This window comes from Camarhynchus parvulus, chromosome 3 (assembly GCF_901933205.1).
Source record: "Camarhynchus parvulus chromosome 3, STF_HiC, whole genome shotgun sequence".
Taxonomy (NCBI): Eukaryota; Metazoa; Chordata; class Aves; order Passeriformes; family Thraupidae; genus Camarhynchus; species Camarhynchus parvulus.
This window is the reverse complement of record NC_044573.1, coordinates 8323159-8346436: the sequence shown is the minus strand read 5'-3', so window position 1 is coordinate 8346436 and position 23278 is coordinate 8323159. Positions and strand designations below refer to the sequence as shown.

At 38.9% G+C, this 23278-nt stretch overlaps 1 protein-coding gene across 3 annotated transcripts in view; it reads left to right on the top strand.

The window, feature by feature from the left end:
* Positions 1-23278, top strand: part of MACROD2 (mono-ADP ribosylhydrolase 2) — an 845829-nt gene that overhangs the window by 491243 nt on the left and 331308 nt on the right. For all 3 annotated transcript variants that reach the window (XM_030946263.1, XM_030946261.1, XM_030946262.1), the window contains exon 6: positions 6851-6972. In XM_030946263.1, the coding sequence (XP_030802123.1) occupies positions 6851-6972 (122 nt within the window). The remainder of the gene's footprint in view (positions 1-6850; positions 6973-23278) is intronic.

Genomic DNA, 23278 nt, shown 5'->3' with positions numbered 1-23278 from the left:
ACAGCGTCTTAGTTTCTAAAGAACAAATACTTTCAGTTTAGGGCAAGCAAGTTTATTTTTGAGTGTTGAAAAGCCTTTATCAAATGATTTAAACCCAAAGTCGCTCACAAACATCTTTTGCTATTCAATATAATAAAAATAGAGAAACTTTGTGGCTCATGCTTTGCTGTTTGTAGCAAACATAAACAAAAAGACAGATTAGGACATTTTTGTCTATAGCCCTGTCCAGTTGTGAGGAATAATAGTCAGTGAAAGGTGGAAAGCACTGCTTGGGTCAAGGGGGTCACTTGGTACGTGTTTTCATGAGCCACTCCGTGAGGAGGGTGCTTGTCTGAGCTCCTCTGCTGCTACAGCAAAGTGAGCTTTCCTCTAGCGTGTGGGGAAAAAAATCTGCTTAGAGCAGCACAATTTCATCTCTTCTGTTTTTCCTAGGTATACTAAGGTCTTTATTTGGGAAGGAAGGTAGGGAACAAGGATAACATTTTTGAGCATTTCTGCTGCAAATTCTCCCAGTCGAGATTAGAAAAAGAGACCAGGAATAACAAGTCGTGAATGTCATAACTTCATGTTCAGTCCTGTCATGTTCATTTCATGTTCATTCATATCACACTATGAATATCCCAAGCAGAGCTGTTGCCTTTTAGCTTTCCATGTAGGCAATTATTTCCATGGAAGTTGTGGGGCCGTCTGTCTGGCCGCTGCTTTGACATCTGTCATCGTGGCACTAAATTGCTTTGTAAAACCTATTACTTTGGGATACAGCACAGTGTCTCTTAATTGCACCACTTGCTTCTCCTGCCTGAACAGAGCCTACTTTTGTTTCCACTGCTAATGGTGAGGCCCTGATGGCAGAGCGATGCTGTAAGTTCATTGATGGGAGGGGAACTGCTCTGGGATTACACAGACATACTTGGGCCTTGTATTTTATGACAGGCATGAGTGCCAAAGAGGCTTGGGCTTTGACTTGTGTGACTTAATTCTCTGGCTGGCTGTGGAGGCAGTGGTGTAAGCATTGTAAACAAGCTCTCTGTGTTTTTCAGCTTCCCACGGGTGCTGGGCGGTCTCTCTGTGCTAAATGCAGGCTATTGAGTGCAAACTTCTGCGGCTCCCCACAGGGGCTCTCAGACTCAGCAAATCCCTCTCCTCTCCCTTTGGGAATATTGTTTTCTGACTGTCTGTGCTGTCTTGTAGTTCGGATATACATCTAACCCACAATGAGGGATGCTGGTTAATAATTTACAGTAAATATATTCTTTACCTTTCCTTGGCAGACAATGCCATTTGAGTGAAAAATGGCTTAAATATTTTACACAAATGACTTCTAGATGTTGTAGCTTTTGCAGCTAATGAAACATTTTTTTGTGTTCACCCAAAACAGCTAATTAATCACAGAAGGCAGTTATAGAAGGTACAAAGTTCAGATTGAGCAGTGCTTACTGCCCCAAGCCTACAAACCTGAAACTGACTCTTTAACTGCTCATAAACACAGTATATACCTCTACAAAGCAGAGAAATGCTTTTGAACTTAGGAGTTGTATGGTATGTAGTCACACACAGCACTCAGTGATTTATAAAAGACGTCTTACATTTATAATATTCAGCTCTGCTAATCTGCTTTTGGAGACACAGAATTAGACTGCAGTCCTGTGGGATTCATTTCAGCTGAACTTAAAATTAACAGTTGTTTTTTGCATGCTGAAAATGCACTTTTTATCTGCAAGTGCATGTAGCTAGAAATAGAAAATGAAAAATCTGTGCAATTTGTATCCCAAAGCAATAGGCTGTGCACATTTCTGAAGAATAGGAATAGCCAGTAGGTATGAGTATCTGGAGGTAATTCCATTTGCCACCAGCTGAACCTCAGCTCAGATCCCTTTTCAAAACCAATATGATGGGTGCCTGTTGTGTAAATCAACTGATAATATTTACAAATGGTGCCCTCAATGCTCTGAATTTTTACAAGTTGTTTTTTTAAATTCAATGGTGCATGCAGTGCAGTACCTTCCCTTTTTGAAATTCATCTGGTTCCCTCTGTGATTGACAGGGTCCAGCTTTGTTATGCAGTTGGGTGGATGGGCTGATTATGGCTATGAATGTGTAAAAATGGGATGAATGAGAGAAATATGTAACTGATTCTGGCTGTGGTTCATTAGCAGTGTGAATGCACCACACTCACATCTGTAAGGGAAGGAATGAGAGAAACTTATTTTTACTTTTTTAGTTGCTTGGAAAAACTCACTGTGCTCATATTTTTGCTATCTAGTGTCACACTTTCAAAGAACAAGGGAAGAGTAAATTACTTTGTGAGTAATTTAGGTCAGTCCTCCAGGTTGCTTTTTGGAGACCAGTCACTTCTTTTCACCCTTTTCAACTGGAAATCATGTTTCCTCCTTGCCCACACTGCTCTGCCCTTTTTTCATAGCAGTACAGTTAAAAACTTGTGTGAGAACACAATAAGTTAAGGTGTATGGATTGACTTTTTTAAGAAAAAGACCTGAGAAAACAAGCCTCATTGGCCTTCTTATGCACAAAGTTTCTACTCTACAGCAGTTGCAGTTTTGTTTCTGAAATATCTTCTTATAAACACTGTTTTAAACCAACAGCTTCATTAGCATTAAAAGCAGTTTGATCCATTGTTGTGGCCTGAATCCCAGATAAGGATACACCTTCCTTGGGGGCTCTCCACCTCAATGTACTATTTAAAATGTAAGCAAATCTCTCTGCTCTGTGTACACACGGTGATTTATGGACCCATGGATTGCAGCTTTCTTTTTAATGAAGTTTCCTATCAGTGTGCTTGGCTGCAAGACTGACCACAGTAAATCAGCAACGTCACAGCAGTCCTGGCAACTTCTTTTTGACATAAAAGTTAAGATACTGCAAATGGTTAGTGTGGCATTCTCTGAGTGATGGCCATTCCCTTTTTGACCTGTTTACCTTCTTTTGAAGATAAAAAAACGTGTTTTGGTTTTTGGGAAATGTTTGCATCCCTTACTCCTGTTTGACCTCACTGAGAAGTGATTGAACTCCAAAAGGCGCAGATAAGAGCAAACAGGAGCCAGCTTTTCCAGCCAAGCTAAATATTTTTTTAATTTCTCTACATTTTCCCCGATTTAAAAGTTTTTAGGTGATCTTTTCTGTGTCATGCCATTGTGTCCACAATGTACCTTCAGGCCATGGTACTGCCCATCCCCACAGCTGGTGCTCCCACCTGCCTTGCTGCTGCAATTGTTTCGTCTTCTCTGGTGAAACTCATTCCTGTTTGTCTGTCCTGTGGCAATCCTCTACTGTTGTGTTTTCCTTCAGAAAGGCCATGCTCTTCCCCAGGGTGGATCCTTGTTCTGGATGTGGAAGGTGCCAGCTAGAACAGCAGGGCAGCAGTTCTGCCATGAATTTTCTTGTGGACAAACATCTGTAGACCTCCCCCATGGCACATACTCCTCTATCCTGCTGCTTTCTGCAAAGGATAATATGTGAGCAGAAAGGAAACTATTGTGACAGACAAGCCTAAAGTTTCACAGTCTTTGTTGATGTATTAAAAATAAATGGTTCTGCTTCAGCCTGTGAAGTCTGATTCTCAGGTAGCAACTGTGTGGGCTGAAGGAGGGGGAAGAGCTGTTTGGTTTTCTGGTTTGTTTCCTTTATGCCTGTATAATCTCAAAGGGTTTTGCCCTCCTGCAAACTTAAAGTATTTTGGAATAACTTAAGCAGAATAAGCTCGATGTAGTTGAGCTTACTGCAGTTGTAGTTTTTGTAGTTTCCTATATAGTTTAGGAAATGTATATACACTGATTTTATTGACAGTGTACAACAATATAATTATTACTTCCCTGTTTGTCTGCTGACCATAAAGCACTGGTAATGCTGCTCTGCTAATACAATCTTTATCGTGTGTTTCAGTATAATAATGTGCCTAAGAAAAGCATTTCTTTGCCAATAATGTGCTGTAAACAGCTACAATGGTTGTGATATTTTATAAACCAGTTCATAGAATCACAGAATGCTTTGGGTTGGAAGTGACCTTAAGCAACATCGAATTCCAAAGCCACTGCCACAGGATGCCTCCCATTAGATTGTGTTGGTCAGAGCCTATTCAATTCATAACTATCTTTTGTGTCTTGTCTAAAGAACCACCTATGATGGGCATGGAAAAATTTAAACATAAAAGCTAATAACTTCATTAAAGGTAACTTATTTATGTGAAGTGGCTAGTACAGCAATACAGGATTGCCGATGAGTTGCTATGAAAATGCTAAATTGAGAAGTTTTGAAAAAAAAGATGACAAAAACATTTTGCATTTATTGAGCAAAACTAGCATTATTGAACTAGTGTTTAATAATGAAAGACTAAAGGAATGGAGCTAAAGATTTGGTGAGTGAAATGCATCTAGAAATTATACTGTGGGAATTTTATACAGGAGGATCCTGGCAAGAATTTGGTATACTTGGTCTGTTCCCCAAAATTCCTCCTTGCCTTTAATTAATAAATGAATAATTTAAGCCATTATCTTCAGCTTTCAAGGAGCTACACATTGAAATGCAAGAAACTCAGCCTTAGCTGAAAGAGGGAAATGTTTATGATTCTTTTCTTTTTCATCCTTTACACATTCTTTTAAAGTTGGTTTTATTGTTGTTCCTTGATTTGCTTGTTGGCTGCTGGGTATTGTGAATTCAAAATTCATCATGATAACTCTGATCTTGGTGTCGGTAAATGTAGAGGGAACTTGACTGCCTTGAGATTCATGAGTATTTTGCTTTCCCTGTAGAATCATAGAATCATTTAGGTTGGAAAAGACCTCTAAGGTCATTGAGTACATCCAGTAACCCCTGCTGCCAAGTCTAGTGTTAAATCATGTCTCTGGCCTCGTAATCGAAGTTCACCTGTTGTAAAATAAAAAACAAGGGAAAAAAGTCAAGAAGTTTTGTTTTGGGGTTTTTTTTCCCTTTCTCTGAAGTTGCCAGAACTTCCAAATAGAAATAGTCCTTGGAAAGTTCCAACCTCCAGGGAACTGCTATAGTCATGAACAGAAATTACAGTTTTTTTATAATGGAAGTATTCACATAAGCTTATCTCTGCGTACAGAAGCAAATTTTAAACTAGCTCTTTCCTTTTTTCAAGTCCTTTCTTAATAGCTCTCAATTTATGATAGTAGCTAAAAAACATGTAGGAGTGTAACTCTTTTCTGAACTCACAGGTTGTTTTAGTGTCCTGCTGTCATCCCCCTTGTCAGTGGATAAAAACTCAACACCTGTTGAATGTTCAGTGGTAGGGAGGGTTCTCTGGAGTCACTGTCTGGCAGCTGTGACATTCAACAGAAATTATCCAACCTGTCCATCTTGTTCCCACAACTGGAGAAAATTACTGTGATCAAAATGGAAAGAAGAGTTCTCAACCTTCTATTTACTTCACAGGAGGGAGGTTTTCTGTAGCAGTTGGAAAGTTTAGCTGGTACAGGTTTCAGTTTCCATCACAGTGGATTCCTCAGTGTTTCTGGGCACTGGGAATCACATGTGCTTTGATTTCCTGATTTATCAATGCTTTGTGGCTAATGTATAGAAAAGATTTTGAATTTTTCAGAACATTATAGCTCAGCCTAAAAGCCACCTTTTAAATAGCAGAGAGCAGACAGATGATGTCTGAATTAAAAAAAAAAAAAAAGACTGTGCATTTTAATGTTATTTTGTCCATTTTCTCTTATGCTTTGGCATTTGTTGGATGGAAATCATCAAAACCAGCTTGAACAAAGAATAATGGTGTTAATTCAGTAGGATTTGTGAGTAAATTAAAATATTCTGGAGTGTAGCAACAGCAGATGTTGGTTGGAAACCTGACCCACATGGGACAGAAACACAACCTAAAAGGGGACCAGCAGTACTGCAGTTGAAAGTGTTGGCCTAATCCCTGTTAGTGCAACACTGAAAAAGAAAATAAAATAGTGCCACTGTTTATTTCTGCTATACATTGTAGGAAATTATAAAGAAAGGAAAAAAAATATACATCTGCCACCACAGCTCATTTTATTATGCTCACATATACTATGGAAGAATGATGTGTGAAAAGTAAATGTGCTTCATAGTAGTTGGGGGACTAGGAAGGGGGAGATAAAAAAAATCATGGTACATTTTAATTTGTAGGTATCTTTTCAATGCTTTTTTACTCCAGGCTCCTAAATTCATTTTTCTTTCAGCACGTCAGAGACTTTGATTGATTGCAGCATCAGATTTTGATAAGTCCAAAGGCATCATACCTAAGATGACTGTGCTTTCTCTTTTTGCTCGTTATAAATTTCTTCAAAGAGAATATTTTGTTTTGCTGCATGGCATCTCCATCTGGTCTGATGTGAGAGGAAAGCATGTTTTTTGAATAACCAACACAGTCCTAAGTCTCAACTTTTCTTCTTTTCAAATGGTTACAGAGGAAAAGCAAAGATGACCTGTGTATCACCAGCAATGCTGAGGTTTTATGTAGTGAACTTCCCCAGTGAGTGGGCTTTGAGGAGTGAGAGCAACTGTTTCAAAGTTCTACAGTATTTACAGTTGTAGAGGCCTTAAGACTTAGAGGATTTGTACAAACATTTCATCTCTCCAGTGTGTGCATTGCAGTAGACATGTAACAAGCGTTCACTGTATCTTTCTCATGTTCTCCTTTAGTCCAAATCCTTCAAAATTTAACCTTTGCTGATTAATGTTTAATTATTGGACATGCAGATCATGATGAATTTTCTGGTTAAATACATTTGTTTACATTGTTATTTCTACCTTTGTGTGTAGCTATAATACCAGATCAAATTGATGTGTGACACAGTAGCATCTTTAATGTTTCTTTATCTTCTTTTTTTATTCACTGCAGATGTGATCCATACTGTTGGGCCAATTGCAAGAGGCCATCTCACTGACACTCATAAAGAAAACTTAGCAAGCTGCTATAAGTCCTCTCTGAAACTGGCAAAAGAATACAACATCAGATCAATCGTAAGTATTGTGCGAGAGCACATTGTTGTTCTTTCTAATTTGGCTCTTACTTTCCTTGATGTAGAATAATGATTGTAAGCTTCCAGATACATTTCTTGCTCTTCATGCTATGAGAATCCAAAAAAATTAAATGTTATTTAGCCAAAACAATTGCTAGATGAAAGGACTAAGCTTATTTTAGGAGTTAGGGAAAGTGTGCCTGGTAGTAGGAGTACAAGCAGCTGTCTCACTGAAGAAGGGAGGAAGCTGATCCCATGGCTCATTCTTATATTGTATTATTTATTTTAAAAACCCTAAGAAATTCACTGGTCAGGAGGATAACTGCATGCAGTATAGCCTCCTAAATACCTGAGAAGTGATTAATGTGTTGCTTATTCTACCTATTAATAGTTCTTCCTAAAATAAGGGTATTGGTCAATTGTTACTGGTTTTAGCACCTTCTCACCAAAATCTATCATAAAATAGGCTATTATGTGATATTTCATTGAACTATATCATTGAACTTGAAATATACAGTGTTTTACCTCAAAGTGCCCAATTTTCAAAGCCCACAGAGGAAAGGAGATTTTCCCTCTCCAGTTCCAGAGCTTTAATTCTGTAGCTGACATGGTTGCAGCTTAAGTCTTCACATATGCACAGGTTAGTTCCTTGAAGGTTTGAGAAAGAATTTGCCTTCTGAGCCTGACTTCACACCTTTGGGCTCATTTTGGCTGGTTATATGATAGCACTTATGTTTGGCAACTTAGAATGCAAACATACACACAATCTTAAAAAATGTGAGCTGAACCAATGGGGTTATATGAAGATGTAATATTCAGTAAGAGGAAGTTATTAACACTGAAATACCACAAATGGAAAATAAAGCTTTTTGAGGAGAGGGGCAGGACAGTTTGTAGGGCTTTGAACTGAAGTCAGATGTGCCCTTCAGAGTCAGACCTGATGAATATCACTTATTTCTTTCTTTTTGGTGAGAGCTCTGCTCTTCAACACTTTTTGTACTCATGACATCCTCTCTCTGCTTCTCAAAATGGTTCCCAGCAAGCCCTCTTTCTGCCATTATGCAAACCATTTTAACCATTTTCTTTGGTGGGTTTGAGGTTTGGGGTGGTTTTTTTTGTTGTTGTTTTTTTCTTGGGTTTTTTTTTTGTTTGGTTTGTTGGTTTTTTTTTTGTTTTGGTTTTTGGTTTTTTTTAATTCTAGGCATAAAAATTAGAGCTAAAAACAGCCTTGGGTTGGTGGGCATGTTTTGAACCCCTCTCTGTTGTTTAAACACTGAAGGATGCTCATGTCCTGCTGTAATTCTTACTGGAGCCAGTAAGAGCTTTGTGCAGTTGTTCCTACATCCATCCTTGTCTCTGCCTGCTCTGGGCAATTACAGGCTTTTAGGGCATTCAGGTTAGTTTGAATAAAGTTCCTAATACGATGTGGGAAAAGGAAAATAGAATAATAATTATGGAAGGGTGTAAAAGAGAGTATTGAAATAACAAAGGAAAAACTTTAGTGGGCATTGGTAAATGCAGGTAATGCTTGTATCTGTGGACAGTCTGTAATTTTTAGGACATTCTAGGTGGTAGCATGATGTTTAACAAGGAATAATAATAAGGGATTGTACTTATGGAAACTAGCCTGATATTTCATGAAAACTAGCCTGATATTTTGTGAAACCTGGCTTGATATTTTAATAAGGAAAGATAACCACAGGAGAAATCATACACAGGTTATTTCCTTGCTGGTTAAGAGTTGTTGCCTGTGCACCTGTTTGAGATAAAAAATGCTCAGCACCCAGACTTGCAGAACACAGCTGCACAAACTGAACAGGAGCCAAGAGCCATTCATTCATGGCCAAGCATTTGGAAGCTTAGCAAGCAATATGGATTTTAAAGGCCACATGACAGATCATGGACTGCTCTGAAAAGCCCTAAGGCCAGTGATTTTCAGTGATGCCTTGGGAAGTGAAGGCTACTTGAGTGTCTGTCCTAATGACCAAACCAAGCCTGGAGAAAAGTAAGATGTATAATTCATTCAATTAGGGAGCAGAAGTTTACTGTGAGTCTGAAGGAGAGGAATGCCAAATGTAAGTGGGTTTCACTAGATCCAGTACTGTAGGTGTAGAGGGGAGGAAAAGAAAGTGATTTAAAATATCCACAGATTTCTGAGGCTTGCAGAGACCTGACAGAGTGAGCAAAGGATTCAAATTGATTCAAACAGACAACATTTGAGTGTCAATTGGGTTATGGCAACAGAAATATTTGCAATATGAAGAAGACAGAAAAAAATCGGGGAGAAAAAAGTTTACGTGTGTAAAACTAGGAAGAGAAAATCAGCTGTGCTGATGGATGGCCTGTTTTGGTTGACTCTTTAACAAGAAGATGAAATAAGAATGTGAAAGAGAAAAACAAGGATTTTTAAAGTAGATAATGAGTCAAAGGAGGAATACCCAGGTTAATGACACATAAATAAATAGGTATTGGTGATAGCAAGTTGCAGTATGCTGAAAGAATTAACTAAATCAGAGAGCGTCAGTGCACTACTAATTGTAATAATTGAGAAGGAAGCAGGAAGACATTAGATTGTAACAGCACTGATCTGTTAACTTCAGAAACAGAAAGGACACATCTAGAAATTATTGCAAAAAGAGGAAAAAGCCCCACCACAGTTGGAAGTACTTTGAGCATGAATTGTGTCAAAGGAGTTAGAATTGCTGGAGGCACTATGAATAGAGGGTGATGATGAATGGCAGCATACTGAGCTGGACCAAAGCATGCAGGGTGACTCAGGATGCGCCACTAAATGCAGTTTAATTTAACAACTTAATGATTTTTGAAGAGTACATAAACACCTCATTAATTACATTTACAAATGATACTACAATAGGCAGTGTTGCAAGCACTGGAAAAGGACAGAGATATATGATAACAATTGATGAGAGACTGAATCAGCATCCACTCCAGTACCAGAAGGGAGTTTCTGCCTTTGTTGCAATGGAGCAGAGGTCAGAAATGTAGCTGACAGCTACAGTGGAACTCAACACAGGAAATGATGGAGTAGCATGTGGTAGGGGAAAAAAAAAGCAGTTCACAGATAGTCAAAGTGTGTCAGAAAACCAGCACAATGAGGAAATGGTCTTGAATAATAAGTCTCAAATTAGATGTACTTAAAGCAGTTACTTGTTTCACTGTTAGATATTGTTGATCTGCCTCTGGAGAAATGATGGGTGCCATAGAGATTGTATTGCAGTTCAAAGTGGACTGGAGAGAACAGGAATAGGGTTCAAAACAGCCCCAAACTCTGTTTTACATACGTGTATGTAGTTGTTTTATACATATGAGGAAGGGGAGCAATTGCCTTGAAATACTGTGTAAATTCTGAGATGCAGCTTTATGGAGGGGAGGAGAGAGCAATATCATTGTGTGTGTGACAACAGGGCAATTCCATGGTGGAGCTGGTAGTAATTTAGGTTGCTTTCACATCCAAGGAGTCCAGGCATGAATGAGAGCAACTCTGGCTAACTCCTAAGGGAGCACTGATATCTCATCTGAACATGTTATCATCTTCATATCTAAAAAAAAAAAGAAAGATGGGTACAACTGAAAATGAGATGAGGGAGTGTAATGAAATGCCCGTCAGAGTGATTGCCAAGGTTCATAATCCAGCAGCAGCCCAGCTGTGGGTGAGGATCTGCGTGGCCATTATGGCAGGAAGAAAAGCCTCAGGAACAAATTTGATCATCCTCAGGATTGCTCAGAGAAATCACACAGCCCCTGACACTTGTCTCCTGAGTCTGTTTCCTGAAACATTTTATATTCAATATGAGGTTTCAAATGCCACGTCACCTATTTTGTACAGAGTCAGCCTCTCTCAGGTCATCCCCTCCCTCTGCCTTCTAGGTTACTGAATTTTGTGTTAGTGTGTGTCCTTGTTATCTGGCATTTCCAAATCCACGTGTTGCTTTTTCCTCAGCACTTGTTTGTGTAGCTGTGCTCCCTCTAGGACACTTGTGCTGCTGTCTGACTGTTTGTGTGGTCAGGGTGAGCCTTTTGTCTTGGATGAGTCTTATTTATATAATCCTCTGTCTGGTGAAAGAGGATACTTGAGACAGGTTTCTGTTTATCTCCACTTAAGCTAGTACAGCTGAATGGGAGAAAAAATATTTAAGGCAATTCAAAGAGAGTAAATAGCTGGTGTTTGAGCAAATTAATTTTATTAAATGTTCAGAATAATCTCTAAATAGGAAAAAAATTTGTATGTTGATGTTGTTCTCTTTTGCACAGTAATAAGGATTGCTATCGTGCACCAATTAAATCTCTGCTGCCCAAAACACTGGAAATACATTACAGGCACCAATCTTTAATGAAAGAAGACAAAGTAAAAAACAGTCTAATAGGTGCTTTCCCCCCTGTTTTTCTGTACTGGTTTTCTAAATAAGAGAGTCTTACAGGCCAATTAAGTGTAAGGTTATCAGGCAGACTGGGGCAGTTGTAATCACTGTTTTCAGATTTTAAATTGGTCCCCTGTTTACACAGTCTTTGAAATTATTTACTCTGTGTGCTCTAAGTTTTTCATGGGACCTCTCATCTTGCTTTTCTTTGCATGCACTTCTTTGAAGACATCTGATACTCTGGAAGCTTTCTGAACATCAAACACTTCCCTGCCACCTATTTTATTCAGACTTCACTTGTGGTTTGAAAAAATTTCAATTAATTGCTGCCTGTCAGATTGCAGTCGGACAGGGACTTTATGAACTGCGCAGAGAATTTAAAAGAAAGATGGTGTGTGTTGCTGTGGGTGGGATCCAAGCCAAAAGAGCTGCAGTGTGTTTGCAGAGAAGGGAAGCTGGTGCTGGTCCCTCACTCAGAAGGCAGAGCAGGCTTCCTCCACGATGGTTAAGGAAATGGAGTTTTATTTGGGACTACAACTCTGCTGTTGTTCAGGACTGTGCTTGGAATTGCAGTCTTCAGGAACTCTTCGTGTTGGCAGGGGGTGAACTGTGAAGCTTTAACAAGAAGCATTTCTTTAGCCTGCACCCTCTGACCTCCACCTCGAGGGAGAATTACAGGGGGCCAAAGGGGGCAGGAGGAAATCCTCTGAGAATGTGGCTTTTTGAGTTGCAGAAGGAGCTCTGCTTATCACCAACAAATGTATTAACAACATTATATGCTAAATACAGATTTCTTTTTTCCTGTTGTTCCCCTAGAGTCAGGTAGGGAAGAGTTCATGCTGTTCTTGAGCCTTTCTAGTTTAGTTTGGTGCGGCATTAAAAAAACACCACACCAAAAAGATCTGTCTCTTTCTGTGCTGTGAATGCAGAAAGTTGTTCTGCTCCAGGGAAAACCTCTTAGCTGGACTTCTCAGAACAACCACACTGCTCCTCCTGTCTGAAGTACATGAAAAGGCAAAAGGGCATCTAGAAATAGCTCAGCAGTGAGAGGGCCTATTCAAAGGCTGATTTGCTCATCACCAGGTCGAGTGGAAAAGCCATTGCTGGGTGGTAGGATGGCCAGTGACCTGTAATGATGGGATATTCCTGGGAGAGTAGGTTGTGTCTTTAGGCTCTGAATAAAGTGTGTCCCTCCTGTGCACACAGCTTATGCTGCATTTTTTGGGGAGCTTTTTCACAAAAGTATGTTAAATAGGATCAGGAGGTGCTTTTTGAAATCCATGTTTTGCCTCCATTCCTGGGGTCTTCAGTCACTGTGCACAATGCATGATACTAGCTGTGCATTTGCAGGGGCTTTAAAATTAAGAGTATTATTTGAGGCTTCCTTAGAGAAATATTTCCTTCCTTTATAATTAAGTTAATCTACAGGGAATTTCAACTCTTATCCTTTTTTAGATTTTTTTTTTAAACAAAGGTCATGCAATTATATTTTGTCTCTGATTGGCAAAACTAATACAAATACTAATATAACTTGTTTGTACAGAAACACTTAATAATTATTCAAAGCAGCATATAAAAATACATCAGGAAAGGTACCTGCCACTTACCTGTTTATAGCCCTTAAGAAAGAAACAAATGTTTTTTCATTGTCTAAAATATTTGTCTCCACCTGTAATTAGGGATTTTTTAAAACAGGTATGCACCAATATTCTTGGTATTTGTATCCACTTTCAAAAGGAAGCTATACCTGTGCTAGACTGCACAGTTTAATTGAGCTTCATTTGAGTAGAGACACGTTTAGCCTTTGTGATGCCTGAATCTTCAATTATAACTCACCGACTGAAATTTTCAGTATCTGTTTCAAACCCAGCGTGTTTTCAACTCTTCCTGTCATAAATTATAAAATTAACGAAAGAGGAATTTTATTTGAATTGTAGCAAGATGCTTAAAAAGGTGCACTGCTGTGCATTGGTCTAACAGTTTGGTTTATACTCTTGCCTTTACCTGTCTTGCTCTCTTGTGTTGTAGAGTTATGTTTTAAGGAAAAGTAAAGTAATTTTTTTTTGCTATTTCCAACAAAACTTATTTCTTGCTGAGAATGTTGCCATAGCAATGAGTTATAAGTCTGAAATTCCTAAAGGTTGGTTTTATCATCTTGTTTTCTGATATAGCTTCATATCCATCAATCAGAAGAGTTGCTTTGGAAAGAAAATTTCCACAGTATCATAAATCCACTTAATTTGTTTCTTTGAAACACTTGTTTAACTTGTAAGCTATGATATGACTGACGTTATGTTTTCAGACTCAGTTTTCTCTCCAGCTTAGCCTTCCTCTTTTTTATTTTTTCCCTTTTTAGCTTTCTTCTTTTAGATATTTTCTAGATAATATCCTTAAAAATTAAACTACTACTTTAAGTTTTTCAGTTTGCTCAATCATCATGTTGGCATCAAATGAGGAGGTTGTGATCTTTCCCTATGGTTCCAGAAATTATTATAGTTGGCCATAATTTTCTTAATCAAAGGTGAATCTGCTGCTTTGTTTTTGGATGTGCTCCCAACCATTTCTTCCAAAATTATCTTGGTAGATTGAATTGCAGCCCTTTTTCTTCAGTAAGGGTTTCATTACATGAAATGTATTCAGGGAGATCAAGTGTGAATTGCTACACCTAAACAGAGATTTGAGAAAGGCGGAGGAATGGTTGGAGCACTGGGCAGAGATTCCTCAGAGAATAAGCTGAAGTTTGTAGTGGATCATGCACTGCTGTTGACAACCTTACCCTGTTGTGGGAAAACCAAGAAAGGAGCATCTACTGAGTGACAATTAAACAGGAAAAATTGTGAAATTACCTGTTGTGCTGCTGTGTCCAGTGGGGGGAAGACAGTGTCTCAGCCAGAAATGGAGTTAGAAACACATCAAAAATGAGTGAAAGAGAGAGGATTTTAAGCACAGAGTAGAGAAGACCAAAGATGAGAAGAAGATAAAAAGCCCTAACACATAAAAAGCTATTGAGGAGTAAAAGTAAATTGTTGTCTGGGCTAGGGACAGAACAAGAAGAAACAGACTGAAATTACAGGATTGGACATTTAGATTTGAGATTGTGAGAAATCTCCTAACTGGAAGCTTGGTGAAACATTGGGAAAATTGCTTAGGAAAGTTGTGGCTCCACCAGTATGCGCAGGACTAGCATTTAAATTTTGATTCTGCCCCTGTCTGGTTATATGTGCAGTATGTATTTCCTAGGAGGAAGTGGTTTTGTTTGATTTCACGTTTGAAATGTATGAGAGTGTTTGCTTACCATGGCTAAGAGTGGCAGAAGCAGCTCAGAGGCATGCAGTGATCAGCTGTGAATATGTTTTATCGCAAGGCACCACACAGAAATTATTTGTTGTAACAGTGAGGATGCTGTGACCTGATGTGATTCTTCCTTTTAAGTTTGTAGTAGAGTATGTCTGTGATGCTTCCTGCATAGGAATATCCACACCCCCCTTAGTGAGGAGCACCTTACCCTAGGTGTTCAGAAGTGTTTTAAGTACAGACAGGGACAGGAACAGCCCAAAAAACTGAGCAAGTGCTTGAACCTCTGCCAGGAGATGAATCTCAGGATGCTGGGGCTCAGACTGCACCAAGGGGCATTAACAGAGGACAGATGTAGCCCTTTCACCCACCTGGCTCATCTTCAACCACAAACTGTCTAGATGGTATAAAGAAATAACTGTGTTGCTTTAATAAGCTGCATTACCAGGCAGTCTCAGTTCTCCATTTTGTTGTTCTGTGGTGTTGCTCTTGTAGCTGTTCTATAACATGGTGATCTTTGTGATGGCAAGAGGGGGAAGGGTGAATTATTTGGGGGGGGTGGGGGGTTTAATGAAACACCGACTGAACACTAAAAAAAAAAACATCCTGAACTGGTGAGGAAAGAAAGGAAATTACTTGCTCAAGAATAAATTCTGCAAGTTTGTGTATGTGATGGGTTTAATGTGTGATAATTTGCCAATCACCCTGTGGGAATTCTGTGCTTAAAAGGGTGAAACTTTCTAGAGAAACATTGCCTTGGCTCAATAATTGGAGAACTGTCTCATTAGGGAAGGATAAAGTACAGATCTGTTGCACAGTGGACCACAATGTTCATTACATGAGACAGCTCATAAAAGCCAGGGATTGCTGGAAAGTCTACATCATAAAATGTAGAGGAGGAAAATGTTTGATGTTTCTGTGCAGAGGAAATTGTACTTCATTGGGATTGAAAGAGAATTAAAAAATAATAAAAGTAGACTAGAGGGATTCTTATTTGCATGCACATCTCAACTGTGCCGAGTCAAGTATTTGAGAAGTTTGTCATTATTTGAATAGCACATTCTTATAATGGAAATTCATAGTAGAAATTAGGCACGTACAAATTCCTATCAAATCCCAGAGTGCTGGTGAGCTGTGGCCATCAGGCTCTGTGCAAAGCCATCCTTGTCCTTTTATCTTGCTTCCTTTCCTTGACGTATTCCCTATCACCTTGTTGGCAGTTTGTAGGCTCTTCAGGAGGGCTTGTGTTCCTCTGTAAGAGCAAACAGCGCAATCCCTGTTAAGACTCATAGGATTCTCAGCAGCAGCAGTAATGTGCAATAGCAGTTGCAGCAGGGTTGGTTTGTTTGGTTTTTTTTTTTTGACGCTTACTGCTGTGATTCTTTCCGTCACCGGAAGTGGAGTCAAATTTTGCTGGAATTAGAAATTGCTTATTCACAGTTTTTTCTCCTGGTGGTACCTTCTGTGATGCCTAAAAATGTATGAAGGGCTTTGTGGCAGATAATGACTTATCAGTACCAGATTTCTTTTTTTCCCTTGCAATTTGATGTTGAGGAAAAGAACGTGCGATGCTGCATTTTGGCACTGCACAGTTCTCCCAAGGTCCTTGTCACTTGGCTTTTTTCCATCTGAAAATTTTGAGACACTTCTGTACATTCCATTTGCATTTTTTAAACATTAACTTCACAGAGAACAAACAATTAACAGAGAAAAAACAATAGCATGAAATTTCTGATTTTTTTTTTAGTTTGAAATTAGTCAATTTTTCAAATAGCAAATTTAAATAATTTTGAACAACCTTTTTATATTTAAATAGCTAATGTGAAGCAAAGAAATTAGCAACTAAAAGCATAAACTATTTTGTGTATCAGATGGGCATCATAATACCTAGGTTAAAAAAAGATTTATCATGACAGCATAATCTCTATTTAGGATCAGAGTAGATATATTTGAAAGTGATTTTGAGAAATAATCAGAAGAAGCATGCTTTTGTGAGCTTTATTTGACAACTCGTTAAATATGATTTTCCTGAATTGCTAGTAGTTGCTTGGAGCCGTTTACATTATGCACAAATTATATATTAAATCATAGTTATGTATAAAGAAACAGCCATGTTCAGTAGTCAGTTACAAAATTTATACCCTTATCTAAAGGTTTGCTAGTATTATTCCTGTGGGATGATGTCATGTTATCTTTTAAGGTCTCTAAAGTATAAAACCACTGTAATTGGAGTAATATAATTTAAGTAATAGGACTGGCACTTTATTATTTATCCTGATGAAATATTAATTTCTTTCATCTAAAAAAACTGTTCTCACCAAATACAAAACTACATGCAGTATATATTCAAGTAAACAGTTTAGCAGCCTATTTTTCCAAAGCTGACTCCCATATCAACTCATGGTGATGCCTGTCAGTTAGGATTTAGAGTTCTGCTCATAGCAGAGATGAAAACAAATATAACAGAGTTATTTACTTTGATAACAGAAAATATTATATAAAAGATGAGTTACTGTAGTGTGATTTCCTGTGGCTTGTCATGGAAAGACATCAATGCTAGGGGAAAGAATAATTTTAATTGGGACAGTTATGGGTAAATGGATTTTTTGTTTGCTCTTATTACGCCTTTGCTAAAAGACGACTGCATGAGTGAAAGCTGTAAGCCAAGAACACACATTTGTGCAGACTGTAATTAGCTGTAGTACGTTTAGTTTACAAGTGGCCTTGCTAAAAAATTATTATTTTTTCTAGTCTCATTGAAATATTACATTGTAAATCTTTTTCTAAGGAGACAAATCAGTGTATTTCTGGATTTTATGAGTTTCCACACCTTTCTGAACTTTCTTTGACATACTGCTGTAGTAAACCTTTAGGAATTAAATCTTAGCCACAGAACCACGCACTTCCAGAGAGGCAGAACTCACGCAAGACAGTGGTTTTTGTTCATACTGCTTGATGTAGTTTGGACAGAAACCTTGGGTCATGATCTCAGTGTTGGGGCAGAATTTTCCACTGACATGTCCTCCTTGAACAGCTGAGTCCACGCTTCCATAACCAGAGGGCAGCTTTCCCCCTGTTTGTGTGAAAAAGGGAGAGTGAAAGCATGTCAGAACCCACAAGAAAGGTGAGAGAGCATATGCCCAACACATTTTTATATTCATTACTGCTAAATTTTCATATTCATTACTACCAAATTTTTATATTCATTACTGTGGCTACCGGAGCCTGGGCTTGCTCTCAGATCTTGCCACGCCAGGAGTGGGGAACTGTCACCTTTGAGCTAAGAATGACACAAGGACAGACCAGAGACTTAATTGCAAGAGGAGGAAAGAAGGCTTTATTACAAAATATTCTTTGGTTTTTATAGACTGATAGGATACATTCTACTTGATTGGCTAGTTAATAAAAAACATCTTTCTCAGCCAACAAACACACCATCCTTGAGAAGAACAAGAAAACAAGGTGGAAAAACACCACTTGCAGATTGTTTATGCTAACAAGTTATCACCTTCTTAAAATTCTTTTTAAAAATCTTAAAAATTCTTTTAAAAATTCTAAAAATTTAAAAATCTTAAAAAACACTCCTTAAAAATTCTCATAAGCCATTGTGAGAAACGATTGCTGTTTCTCTCTCCCTGACTGGCTGGCATCCACAGGGAACTGCCTCGGGATGGAAGATGTACCAAAGGCAGAACCTTCAGAGCCATTTGCTCTGTGGTGCCAGACCCAAGCCAGGGACCACGCAGAGGAGAAAGAAGGAGGCTCTCCATCTTGAGGTTCCACAAAGAAGACTTTATTCCAAGTAAAGGAATCAGAAATAAAGAGCCCCAGGCACTCCTGTGCAAGGGGTTTTGTACAGATACAAATCAGGGGGTGGATACAAACAGCTAACAAATAGGGAATCTTCAGGAGAGGAATGAGGGGATTCCATCAAGTGTCCAGGGCCAGTTGGGGTAGGAGGGTGAGAGGATGGGTCACATGGACCAATGGGGCCTCCAGGAGTAGGGGAATTCCAAAGGGGTGTTGCAGACAGGGATCGGTGTGAGGTTTAAGTGGCAGAGAAGGTTCAGGAATAAGGGGCTGGGTTGCCTTGAGAGGCAGGGAAAGAGCTGGAACGAGTGGCAGGGAATGGCATGAGGGACAGCTTTGAGGGAGGATAAAACTCAGGGAGAACATGGGGGTATAACAGAACGAACCACTTCACAAGGAGTCAATAAAATAAATTCGAACTGAGATACGTTTACCTGTTGGCATTCCTTATTGTGGAATGCATCCCTCCCTTAGTCAAGCAGAGAGAGTCAGCCTTTTTGCAGGGAATTTTTCTGGCATAGTAGTGATGGGATTGATCCCCTCCTAGTTTGTAAGCAGATGATGTTTCAGTGCAACTTCTGTGTTCGTTACTTTGGCATGCCCTGGATGTGTCCGTGCCTGCCTCTGTAAATGTGCTTCCTTGTGTTTTCTCAGGCATGTTGGAACTGAAATGTGCCTGCCCCCCCTTCTCCCCCCACCATTGTCATGGCCCTGAAGTTCAACATCCGAGTGTTTGTGCAATACAGAAAACTTGGTACCTGCCTACCTCCTGCAGGAGGAGGAAATGCTGCCATTAATGATTCTGGATCACTGACATATGTCTGATATTGATCTTAAATCTCCATCTCCTACTCAGTTCTCATTTATGTCTCAAGTCCTTGGGTGAGCGGTTTTTCCAGCTGGATCATTGCAGATCAGAATTTTTTAAAAGCAAAATAAACAATGGTACAAAAGCATTTCTCACACTTCTGTTACGTGCCAGCGTTCCTGTTTGACCATTCCTTATCTATTCTTCCATTTTCAAATGCACCAAGACTAAGTCTGGTGACAAGCGCAAGGCAAATATAAGTCATCAAACTGTTATTTTTACTTTCTTTCTGATAAGTTCACGTCTCCCTTGCATTCTGATTTCCCTGTTTAAATACTGTGATGCCATGTTTTCTTTCTTTAACAGAGAAACACATTGTTCCAAACGTGGTAGTATTACTTACTGCAGTCTTGAATCATTATGTTGTTGTCTGTAGCTTTGTTTCTTTCTTCTACCCACTCAGTTTGTGTATATCCCTTTTTTGATCCCTCAAGGTGTGCTTCATGGTGTTCAAATTCCTCAGGATATTTATTTATCAATTTTTCTAATCTTCCCTCATGATCCTTTGTTCTTTATTCTCATGTGTCTTCATTATTTCAACCCTTTTTGGATAATCTGTCAAATTTTTAAGGGTCTGTGACTATCAAAGCCACTGAGCTGCATTAAATAGAAGCTAAGTTATGTCTAGGCCCACCTAAAGCAGCAGATATGTAGAGATTGTCATCTGATTATCTCTCCCTAGCACATCTCTTCTCCATTGCCCTGACAGAATGTGACATATAAGTTAAATTTTTGCCGCTGTATTAATATCTGAATGCTCATAATTCACCAGTTCAGTTCTCTGTTTTCTTAGGAAAGCAAGCAAGCCCAAAGCACCATATCCAGAGGTTTATTCAAAATAAAATAGAGAAAACTAAAAGAGTTGGTATTCTAAAAAGAAAAATAGAGTTTCAGTAGACCACCAACCATTTGGTGCTCCAAGAACCACACTGGTAGAAAACTGTGGGGTGGCAATGCTGCCTGACACCGGTTCAGTTGAATAAGCTGCCATCCCAGATGATGTATATTCATCATATTTCACCCCCAGAAGCTAATGACGTTAATGATGGCTAATTCTGCTTAGGGCTGATGGTAGCAGTGACTACAGCTTGTAATCAGGCATTAGAAACATCCCACTTGATAAATTCATGGCTGCTGAGCCAAATCACCTACTTCGCTGTTCACTTTAATTAAAATTGCTCATGATTGATGGTTTTAAAAGCAGGAGCTGCTGATGTTGTTAATCACCATTTATTGTGCATCATTTCAGTGGTACATCTGTTTCCCTCCTTCATAGTTGGGGAGGGAGGTATTTGCTGTTGTCATGTATTTGGCCTTAGTTGGGCTTGTTTTTGGGAAGGCCTAATCCAGTATTGCCACCATCATCCAAAGAGTTTCTGCAGGAACCAGAGATGATTGAAATAACTTTTCCTATTCTGACTAACTACTCACGAATCTTGACCATGAAGAGCTCCATTATAGCCACACCATCTGTAGTCTCTGAACTGGGTGGCTTGGATGAGTTAGTACAATTTATCATTGTACCTTTCTTTTGCAGTGCAGATGTACTTTGAATAAATGAAATAATTTTTCTTTATTATCTCCTTGTTAAGAAAACCAGCCCTTGCGTTTTCCCCAAGTGAAGGGCTTCTCTGAATAAATATGCAAAGTATCATTTCACAAAATGACTTTCTCCTGAATCCCTTTGTACTTAGTCCCAGCAGAGAAGGGAGAGCTGAGACGGTTTATAAAACAAATGCATCCACCTTGCAAGCCTTTATGAGGTAGTTTGGGGAAAAAAATGGAATGCTACAAAAGAGCCAGGGAGATTCTGGTTAAATGACAGGGCCCAGAAAATGCCTTGGAGTAGAAAATGCAAAGTTAAATTCTCACTAGTACCTAAATTACAGTCTGGACTTAATAAAAGCATTTTCAGCCAAATAAAACGTTATGTAGTTTGGACTGAATTGTGAAAGGTTTTGTTAGTTAAAGATAACAATTCCCTTGTAATTTTGGCTTGTGAGCAGTACCTATTTCAGCAGTTAAATCTAAACAGGAGAATAGCAAATAGGCAGGAATACTCAGGCATTAATACAGCATAAGAATAGGTCAGGAAGCGCTTGAAAAATCCCACCCAAGGCAAACTTGCAAATTGGATGAACACTTGTGGAGAGGCTAATGAGAAGCAGATGTTTGGTCCTATGGAGTTCCAGCAAGACTGGGGGCTGGTGTTAGGAAGGTCAGGTGTTTGAAGTCAAAGTCTTCCTAAAAGCATATAGATATAGATAGATGTATCAGACATGAAACCTTTCTAGTTCTTGTGAAGTTAAGAATGTGCAAGTGATGTTGTTTAATTAAACTATTGCTAGAGAGAGGGACTTTGTGCTTTCCTGGTTGTGCCTCCATTTTTCACCTTGGTGTGTGCTGTGAGTGTGGCAGCACTGGTGTCAGCAGGAAAGTTTTTACTGAGATGATTGCATGTCTCATCTGTGTGTCTTCTGGTATGCAAAAGAGCTTGGCTTGCACTAGAGAAATGGCAGCTGATCAAAGTTAAGCTCTCTTTTAAAAATTGGTAAGCAGCAGTGGCACTGATAATAGTCCAAAGATTTCTCATTCAGTAGGAGTAACTGATCATAGTAATAAAATCTTTAACAGTTACGAATGCATGTGGAGGCTTTTGCCTTATAAAAGTCTCAGGAAACCTTCTGTGCTCTATACTCTAATTTTTGGGGGGGGGGGTTTCCTTTTTCTTTCTCTGAAAATGGCTCACTAAATCTTTTTTTTTTTTTTTTGTAAATCATGTGGGTTTTGTGTAGACATCAAGGTGAAGCACCACCCTTAAAATCTTAATGAGCAAAATTCATGTCAAATGATGGCTCATTTAGAATAAAATGGTGTTTTGTGTAAAATTTTGGGAACCATGAAATCTGTAAATTAAGGTTATGTGTACAGTGGATCACTTTCCTGTTTTCCCCCAAAGTTTTTTTAGTATATTAGGCTCCTCCAGAATAGGTTGTGATGTTTTAGACTGAAGAATAAATAAATCAAAGCCCTTAATGCAGTAGGCTCTCTTAATGGTGAACAATAAGCTTGCAGCTACACCACCGTTCTCATCTGAGTTATTATCTGGAGAAATAAAATCTTTGAAGGGCTCTTGAACACAATGGTATTGTGTGTACACCTTGGGAAATGCTTGGCTTTAAGAGAAAAACCCAACCAACCCACCAAAACCAAACCAACACCCTCTCCTCGCCCCCAAAACAAATGAAAATATTTGTATTTAAATTGAATGATCGCACGTGCTTTCTCCCAGCCCCTGAGGATGAAAAGTTTGGATTCATTTGAAGCTATTGGTGTCAAACTCCCATGTTGTGTATCTGAAGCAAATCTCATCAGTTCTTAGCACTCAAAATGTCTTCAGCTGGCATAACAACTGCCATCAAGAAGTAAGAATCAAATCTCAGATGGGCAAAGGGAAGGCTCTGTAACATATTCTGGTAAATCACTCATTACCATGTTGATGTCAGAAAACAGCACCAATGGAAATGATCAAAGTGGGGTAGTATTCTAGAGCAGAACAGTGTCAAAAATTTATGTTTTTGCAAAAAGGCTCACACAATTTCATATAAATTTTCGTTTTATTATGACTTTAATCATTGTATACTTCACTTCAGAAGTGCCTCAGGCTTTTGCTCCAAGCAGTTTGAATGTGCTTATCAGAGATTATGGGCCCTGCTTTCCAGTCACTTAAATAGAATAAAAATTATTAAAGGCTTATGGAAAGTCATAATTTAAAATACCAAAATGCTAGTGTATTTTGAAAGCTAATAGATGACATTTGCTATAAGGAGGAGTGGTGGACAAAGCCCCAGCAGTGGGGTAGTTGCAAATATTTGGCCATCTACTGGGAGCTAAGTGCAGGAGGAAGCCAGGATATGCTCTGGCTGCAGTGAGATGATTCATATAGGTAGATTTTG